Raw genomic sequence first — 9055 nt, forward strand, 5'->3', positions numbered from 1 at the left:
TAAAACATTTAGAGCTCCCTTGGAAGATAAAAATTGAAAGCAACAAGTCGCTAACTCAACACAAATAATATAATTACTACTTCTTCATTCATAGATTTAACTCAAAATTAGACAAACTAGATCCCTATTTTAAAGTTGCGTACTCTATACATGACGATTATCTGATATAAAAAGCTCGTATATTATTTAAAATATAAGCGAATATATTTATTATGAAAACAATTCACTGGCTTCTGTCATCTCAAAATAAAGAAACCAACATCAATATTTTTGTTAAATCTATGCATTTCGACTATGATTTTCAAATTTATTAATTTTTATTTATTTTATTTAATAATAAATTGCTTCAATTATTAGCTCTGATCTGTATTATATTAATTCATAAAAAGTCCACAATGCAGTTTTGTATTAGTTTAACATTAATTTCCACAAAAGAAGAATAATTTTGTATATAAAATACACTGTCCGACCAAATTGCTGCATACTTACAGATTTATACAGTAGAAATTACTAAGAAAAATGCAAATGTAAAATTAAAAAATATTTATAAATTACTAGCCAATGCTAAATAAATTATTTTATAATTTTAAATGTAGCAAATCTACTCTTTTATACAGTTTTGTAATAACATTATGCAATTGCATTATGTACACATTACATGACAGCTGAAATGAACTGCATTAACATAAGTCGGTCAAGCAGTTTACACTTCAAATGCTGAAATTCAAGCTTAAAGCTAAAAATTGCAGCTAATGCTGCTTACATGGTCGCAATTTTAAACCCCTTGTAGCCTTTATGCGGTTAAAATAAGCTGCTCTAGTGGTATGAGACAATCTATGATAAAAATAAACTAACCGCCATATGTGACTGTCACTGTGTGTGTGTGTATTTTCTTAGTTCACATAAAGTCAGTTGTTAAATTGTTGGCGGCATTTCTGAGGTTTGCATTCGCCTTTCTATGCTGTCAGTTTCTTTGTGTGTTTGCATGCTCCTTTTTGTTGCTGCTCAGGTGACTCTTCTCGCTGGCATTTTATGCCACTGACACACACAAGCAACAACAACAACAACACACAATTCTACACACACATTTTGTTTAGTAAGCGGCTTGTGACTGAGATGCTGTTTGTCCATTTTGGTAGCTAAGTTGGTGGCATGTTAGACTTTGAATGCAGCAGCTGTGTTTACAGCTATAAAGGGTATTATATAAGCCGATGCAACTTTATACTGCAAAATTTGTATTTTTTTGTGCACTTGTGCATTTGTTTGTTTTGGTTTTGCTTGTGCTTGTGCCAGCAACAACAACAAACAGACATTCAAACATTTGTACACTAAATTTATCTGACGGCTTTGAGTGTTCACACATACGCATGGGCAGCAACAAGATTTATGAACAAAGCAACTGCATAACTAACTGAAACAATGCAAACATATAGAAAAATATATTTTGACTTTAGCTTTAGCTTTTAGTCAACACTCAATGCAGATGAAAAGTTAATTTGGCATGTAAGTTAATATGCTGCTCAAGTTTCCTTTGTTATTTCAAAGGATGTGCTTGGCTTGGCAAATTTCAGACTTTTTGAGCACTGGCATGCGTGTTTAATTACTCAAGTGCCCAACAGTGTCAACTGACGCGCCAAGAACAACCTTTAATGTTTATATAAAAAGCAGCTTATTTTTAGAGTTTTGAATATCAAAGTGTAGCTAGCTACACCTACTAGATTTCAATTAGTTACAAGTGGGCGCCATTTGTCACCTTTTGTGCGCCGTTTATAGCGCCCCCTGTTGGCTGTTTATAATGCAGTTAATGCTGCTAACAGCAGCCGGCGACAAACTACAAAACAATGCGAGAAATTCACATAGTATGAAATATATATGAAAATTTATTTACATTGCGATTCGTAAAGTGCAGTCAACTTTACGCATATTTCACTGCAATAACTTTAAGCAATTTCAACTTCTTACACACTGTGTATGGCTTTTTTTCGCTTGCGATGAATTTATAAGGCAAAGTTTTACATTTTGCAAATAATTTTTAACACCTGCGGCAGGTTAAAGTTTAGCCAGCGCGAAAAACTTTACGAATTAGAAGTCAACGTAGCATTTTTCATATTTTCTTTGCTTTAGTGCTGGCTTAAGTGTATGCTGTAGTTGGGTGCGCGCGCATGCTGCTGTTTATGTTTCATTTAAAACGAGTTAAGTCGTTAATGGTAAGACAATCTTGGCATAACATGGCCAAAGTAAGTTGCGGTCATGAGCACATAATGCGCATCCAAAATAGATTACAGGCAAGGCGACCGAATATCTGTTGCCACAGCTGTTGCCACAGCTGCTGACCGCTAACAAATGTCAAGATTTATGGTCAACTAATCGAGACATTTGGGCCATAAATTCAAGCAAAGGTTCGAATGTCTAGAGAAAGAGAGCTGCAAACATTTTATGAATTATTTATGCAGCGCAAAGGATTAAAGCAAACACAAGTTCAATACAGCTGTTAATCACGAATTAATCACAGTTGAGAAAGGAGCGCTGAGAAATCCGTGCTGAGACAACATCATTGACAAACGGAATATCCAAAATCAGCGCTGTAATTACCTACGCAGCAATAACAAGCAGACAAACATATAATTAACTTAATGGCTGTGTGCCCCAGGCAGTGATTAGGCATAGGGAGCGCTGCAATGCTTGCTGACTAGTATTTGAAGGTTTGCTTGATTTTAAGTTGCTGCAATTTAAATGTCAGGTATTCATTATTTTTTCTGCTAAATTAATTGCGCTAAATCCGGCAGTGCAAATGACTGCGAACAGGCCCCCAATTCCCCAGTCAATCCCAAGTTGTATATATGCATAAGTAATTAAAGAGCTTGTCCCAAGGCAACCAGCAGCAGCGACAAATGCTCATTAGACGCACAAATATTGCCCAAGACTTTTTGTTTTGTTTTGAGAGACGACAGCCTCAGCTGAATATGAATATTTGTCAGTTGAGCCACACACACACACATTAATTGCCCAAACACGAGCCGCATGTTGTCCTGAACAGGACAGTGCATGACAATTACCGAACTCTCCTGCTGGGCGCCCTTTTGATGCCAGCACAAACAGCAGGCGAACTTTGCTCAGCTTTAGTGTCTAATTAAAAGCAGCAAACAAACGTTTTATGACGAGCGAATTTATTACCAGACTATATATAAAAAGGGCTATGAGAATACAGCCAAGAAGCAATCAACTGCAAGCAAACAATGAATATTTATAATGTGCATTTAAATAAAATAACTTACCGAATATGTTGCCAAAGAAACGCATCAGCACAGTAATGAACGAAGGTCGATGCGGATCAATCCAACGCTCTGTCAGATCCTCTGCAAAAAACAATAATGAAATCAATTATATTATTTCATATTTTTATTACCAAGATGCTCGCAGTCTAAGCGCTCGTTGTCTAGGCCTAATGTGCTGCGTATATCGAAATCTGGCGTCACAGCCACATCATTAAGATCAATATCCATGCTGCTAATATAAACTATAAATTTTTAATACAAAATAATTTTTGTGCGTGTACGTTTTGTGTTGACTTTATGTTTAATATTGCCATATTAGTTATATATCAAAAACAGAACTGCTTGCTTTGTTTTGTTTATGAAAAAAGTTTTGGCTACATACAATAAATTTAAGGCCTAATGACAAAAGACTTAATGACAAATGACTTCGTCGTGCACGGGTATGCGGCAGTGGCATTGGCCACCATTGATTTCCGAAAAGATCTCTTCGATTTCGTTGACAAACGCATCAAGATTCTCGGGATTTCGAAAGATATCGTTAGGGATTGTCAGCTTATTGTCGTCCCAGATTTTCCAGCGTCGCATGCTCGCGATTACATCGCCACAAAAGTCGCGCTTCTTCAGCTCGTGCTGCTTGATGCGATTCTCCAGCTTACGTCGTCGCCGCTCTGCAATGGACAAATAGTTTAGAAGAAGCAAATGAAGTCGCTACGAGCTGCTGCTCACTATTGATGTAGGACATTTGCACATTTCGCATGCGATTATCGCGCTGCGACTCCTCGTACTCGGCCATTATTTTGTACATGCGTCTGTCCATGTCCTTGTAGCGGAATAGCATCTCCTCGCATTGCGGCTGGCAAATGCCTTTGAAGTTGGGACCCGCAAAGGGCACCGACGTATACTGCTGCGATTTCTTAAACGTATTGCGATGATATTCAATGGTCGCCTGGCGAATGGTCATGCTGCTGCGCACGCGGCCATTGTGGAAGCGAAAGTTCATGCTGGCCAGCAGCTTCTCCACGCGCGACAAGCAGTTCGAGTTGCGCAACGAGTATACGCCCGGTATGCTGTAGGTGCGCAGCAAATGGTGCAGCTTGTACGCCACGCAATTCAGCAGATCTGCTGCTGCACACACCTGCATCTGACGCAGACTGTACATGTCATGCACTGTGGAGCGAATCCACCAGCCGCGGAACAGCGCCTGTATCTTGGTGGCGCACGCATCGTAGTAGCTGAGCAGCTTCCGCTGCAGCTTCTGCTCCACAAAGTTGAAGTAGGTCTGGCGCACGCGAAATCCACGCCACCAGCGCTGTATGGTGATGGCTGCGCCCACGCGCTTGCGAAACGATCGGCGCGCATAGAAGCAGCGCCAGTTCGCTTGAATCGTACGCGCTGCCTTGAACTGCGCATAGTCCAACAGCATCAGCGTGGTGCTAAGCAAACACACACATTATATTATTATATTATTTGGCCTGTTACCTACCGCGATAGCTGCGTTGTAAAGCTCGTGCGCGAGTCCGTGCACTCTTCGCCCTCTAGCTCGTCGCAGTGATAAGTCCTTGGATCAATGTGATAACTTTTAGTTTAATTGCCCGCTAGTGTCGACTTGCTCTTACTTACGAGGATCTTTCGCTTTTTTCGTAGTCTGTTAAGCGACGACTGTTGACCATCATGGTCTTCTTATCAACGAATATGGCCATGTTGCTCTGCATATTCTTATTGTTTTTCTTTAGCTTTGTATATATTGTATATGTATTGTTGTGTTACGTGTGCTGGCTGTATGTGTAATGCTGAAATTGTTTATAAACAAATTTGTGCTCAAACTTTTACTTTGACATTTGGCCAGCTGCGCCAAAATTGTCAAGGACTTAGCATTGTGCGCGCCTTTGGGTATGCAACAAAAATGTATTTTAAGCAAATTGTTGTTAATTGACAAACAGCAGCTGCAGCGCTTTGCTGGCCTTGGTAGCCGAATCAACTTCGACCTGATTTTGAGAGACACTTTTTATGAATGCATCGAGTTTTTACTGGCATGAACTAATTAATTAGTCCATGCATATAGCCAGTACTCGTAATAAATAAAGTTTGAGCTGAATCCAAGCATATGAAACTAAAGCGGCCCATCCACAGTAAAACATGTAGGTCGAGCTGTTCATCCAGCTAAAATTTCATTTGCCACCACTAACTAGTGCTAACATTGCTTGCCAACACAAACAAGATAGAATGATTTCTATTTCTCTTCAGCGGCCTTCGGACTAACAACAAGAATTTGAAAGAGACGACATTACCAACCAACGATAGAAAATTCCGTCCGTTGTGCCCAAACATGCTGAGATCTCACTGAGTTGGAAATGGCCGCCTAAGCTGATATCATGTGCTATAAAATCATAAGTAAAATGAACGCAGCATTCATCCTTAACAAATCGATAGACAGCATCTGACCACGTTTAATTTGCAAAAGATGTTAAAAAATAACGAGAGAGACTTGAGGCTCATCCCACAGCTACTAGACGCCTAACGCACCGAATCGTCGCCACAACAGTCAGGATAAGAAAACACGACACCACCCTCAAGACCTGCTGGCTCGTGTCTTGACCTAATGATCTCATATTCCGCTTATATCCTAGGCACTAATATCCCCAATTTATATTTAGTTTATATCTATTATGTTTGTTCATAATTATTCCTTTGTTATTATTATTATTATTCTGATTTGTTTAAGTTGCCCATCAGGTAACAGTGCACATATCCTTGATATAATTTCTTTAATAAAAAAAAAAAAAAAAGAAAAGTGTTAGGAGTTATATTTTAGGCTGCTCACAAAACTTTAAAATCTCAAAAATATCCTAAATTGCTAATAACATAAAATTTACTTCAATCAATTACCACTCAAGGCTTTTTAATTGACTCTTATATGTTATTTACTGTTATTTTTTATTAAATTGAGCATGACAAGACTTTTCAATTGACCCGAATTTATTATTTGCTGATTTTTTTTATTAAATTGGTAATGACATTTACTTATTTGTCACATATACATATATTTAAAATTTTAAAAATTTACATTTCTCAATACTGACTTATTTTTGAAAAACTTTTAACTTCAATGTACTTTATATAATATTGATACCCAAAAGCTACATTTTAAGTTATTTTTAATATTTAATAAACGACCAAATGTAGCTAAAGACTTAGCCAAGCCATAAAATCGCTTTAAGTTCTGCGCCTTCCACCATTTCGCTTTCCAGATTTCGGCCTTAAATATCTAGAGCTTACCTGCTAAATTTGTAGCTTTGATTGCTCTCAATTGCCTCGACCAAAGGTCAAACTGCAGTTTGCCACCGAGAGTCATTGCAGGCTACAGTTGCAAACTCGCTGGCGGCCAAAACATGGCCATAAATTTGAGCCGTGGCGAAAGTGCGCCAGCGCCATTAGGCAGCAAAAGTTGGCGCTTTAAATGAAAATCAATACGCGTTTATAACCTACATAGGCAAGCATAGTTATTTGCTATATGGCCAGGATATGCCGGTTCACATTTTTGTTGTTTTTCAACTTTTGTGTTGCGGCAGGCAGGCTCATTATGCGCCACAAATGAACCAGCAGCACATAGATACACACACACACATACGTAGAACGGAAATGAGTAGGAAATTCTCATTTATGTCGCCCTTGACGCCATTCCCTATTTGCTGCACTATCTATGCCCAGGCAGCTGACAAGTTGGCACTGCTTTCAGCTGCTGCTGCTGCTGCTTGCTGATTCCAATTCTGATTGCTGTTGCAATGAGATTTATGTGCTCGCTCTTGATATTGACGCTGATGATGCTGCGGCTGTCCTTAACCATTGTCAGCCGAGCCTGACCCAGCAATGCAAATTGCACATAAAGCAAAAAGTTAACTTAAGCTGCAAGCATTTTGATTTTAATTGAAAATTAGTTGATTAACTGCCATAATTGCTTCAATCAACTATTGACTGCTTGACTGCTGTGCAACTTGTCAGTGCCTCAGTCAAGCTCTCAAAACTTCGATTTTCCATTTAGCCTGCCAACCGCAACGTGACACAAAATTATAAACAGCAACCTTTGAATTTTCACAGCAGCAGAGACGAAAACTTTTAGGGTTCTCACACACATACATATATATACGTATAAATGTATTTGTGGCCCCATAAATGCTGAGCAGACAGTGCTTGCGGTTGGTTTGCTTGGCCGAGCTTAACATTTTCATTGTGGGCTTTATAGAAAATCTGCAAATTAGTTTTTACACCTGACTGCCCGCAAAGCTCATCGACAGTGTATAAAGTTATGTCTCGGTGTGGCTGTGTGTGTGTGTGTGTGCTGCCTGGGGCGCCATTTAAACTTGAGACATATGTTGTTTGATCCTTGAACTTACTCAAACGCCTGACGCTTGATTTTGCTGTATTTACTTTAATTAAATGCCTAGCAATTGTAATTCAATCAAAAATGCTCCAATACCTATAGACCATACCTATATATATACACACAAAATGAAAATGAAATGCCTTAAATTCTGAGCATGTAAATATTTTTTTGTTGGGACACATGCCACAAAATTTTATGGCAAGGTGAAAGCGAAAGGGCAAAAATGTGTCTGTAGCTGAAAGCAGCAAGCGTTTCTAAATCTAATTTGAAAAGTACTAACCCGTAACATAGCAATGGCCATATATCAAAAGCGGGATAAACACACACACACACACACACGCATACACATGCACACTCACAGCGAAAGAGAGAAATTACCTTCTAGCTGCGGGCGGTGATTTCTACAAATTTACGAGCGCGGCCAAGCGACGCCCCCAAAAATGTAGACCATAAAATTTGTCTGGTCACATGGTTGGTATACAGGTGGCAATGCTGTAACACACACACACAAGCACACGACTGTGTATTGTTGTGTGCTAAAATCGTAAGGACATCTAGCCAACAACTGTCGCACAATTTGTCGACTCGACTGCGCTTTCTGATTAATGCACTTTATATACATGGAAAGCATAATAGAGTTGAGGCTGATTGAATTCAAAATGTTTACGCTAAAAGGATAAAGGACGACATAAAGTATAAAATTGAATAAATGTTTATTGATAATAACTGCAGGCAACAATCAATATGAGCTCAATATCTATTTATAAGATACATGAGAGGAGATTAATAAACAGCAGTAAGAAGTTGTTATTATGATACGAATAAGAATAAGACAATGAAGATTTGAAAAGTTAAAGCTGAGAGTTTTTTCTGGACAGTTTAAATAAACTGCTGGCTTCAGCTTACGATCAAGGCTAACACCTAAGGCAGCTACAATCTCGACTAACTATAAATACACAAGTATCCAAAAAAGGATGGCAACACTAAAGTTGAAGGTACTCACCAATTGAACATTTTGTTATTGACATATTGTTATCAATGGAAAGGTCTTCAAAATCCCTTTTCAATGATACAAAGTTTGTCTTAACACATTAAGTACCCATTAACAAGAAAGTTTTTTCAAAAATCTTATTGCTTTTTTATGATTTTTTGAAAATTATTATTTTGTATGAGAAGAAGGAAAAATAAGTCACTTCTTTAGTCACTTGTTTTGTCAAATTACTTTTGCCTACTTGTGTAAATTATAATTTACCTGCAGCTCATTATAAAAAATTAATAAAATTCCAGGATTTGTAGGATTATTGCATTACTTATGCTATTCAAATGTCAAGTCGTGTCGTTTTGCTAGTTAACGAAATCTTATATAATCTTTTGAGAGCTAACAGATCAATGTTGATCT

At 38.1% G+C, this 9055-nt stretch overlaps 2 protein-coding genes across 2 annotated transcripts; both read right to left on the reverse strand.

The window, feature by feature from the left end:
* Window positions 1-3147: 3147 nt before the first annotated feature.
* LOC108595512 lies at window positions 3148-3588 on the reverse strand. Its single transcript, XM_017980765.1, has 3 exons — window positions 3407-3588; window positions 3276-3356; window positions 3148-3223 (listed from the first exon to the last, which is right to left on the reverse strand). The coding sequence occupies exons 1-3, from the start codon at window positions 3501-3503 to the stop codon at window positions 3195-3197; spliced, it is 207 nt and encodes a 68-aa protein (XP_017836254.1). The 5' UTR covers window positions 3504-3588; the 3' UTR covers window positions 3148-3194.
* Window positions 3589-3594: 6 nt separating this feature from the next.
* Window positions 3595-5058, reverse strand: LOC108595511. The gene is made up of 4 exons (XM_017980763.1): window positions 4896-5058; window positions 4759-4833; window positions 4002-4708; window positions 3595-3943 (listed from the first exon to the last, which is right to left on the reverse strand). Exons 1-4 carry the CDS (start codon window positions 4985-4987, stop codon window positions 3687-3689), a joined length of 1131 nt encoding a protein of 376 aa, XP_017836252.1. The 5' UTR covers window positions 4988-5058; the 3' UTR covers window positions 3595-3686.
* Between the last annotated feature and the right edge of the window lie 3997 nt (window positions 5059-9055).

This window comes from Drosophila busckii, chromosome 2R (genome assembly GCF_011750605.1).
Source record: "Drosophila busckii strain San Diego stock center, stock number 13000-0081.31 chromosome 2R, ASM1175060v1, whole genome shotgun sequence".
Taxonomy (NCBI): domain Eukaryota; kingdom Metazoa; phylum Arthropoda; class Insecta; order Diptera; family Drosophilidae; genus Drosophila; species Drosophila busckii.

Excerpts from the sequence above, each read along its gene's own strand:
- LOC108595512 (XM_017980765.1), bottom strand. The coding sequence starts at position 3,503 with ATGGATATTGATCTTAATGATGTGGCTGTGACGCCAGATTTCGATATA. Across the intron at positions 3,357-3,406 it reads CTTAGACTGCGAGCATCTTG|AGGATCTGACAGAGCGTTGG; the intron begins GTAATAAAAATA and ends TGTTTTTTGCAG. Across the intron at positions 3,224-3,275 it reads TTTCTTTGGCAACATATTCG|TTGATTGCTTCTTGGCTGTA; the intron begins GTAAGTTATTTT and ends GTTTGCTTGCAG.
- LOC108595511 (XM_017980763.1), bottom strand. The coding sequence starts at position 4,987 with ATGCAGAGCAACATGGCCATATTCGTTGATAAGAAGACCATGATGGTC. Across the intron at positions 4,709-4,758 it reads TTTACAACGCAGCTATCGCG|CACCACGCTGATGCTGTTGG; the intron begins GTAGGTAACAGG and ends GTGTTTGCTTAG. Across the intron at positions 3,944-4,001 it reads GCAAATGTCCTACATCAATA|AGCGGCGACGACGTAAGCTG; the intron begins GTGAGCAGCAGC and ends TGTCCATTGCAG.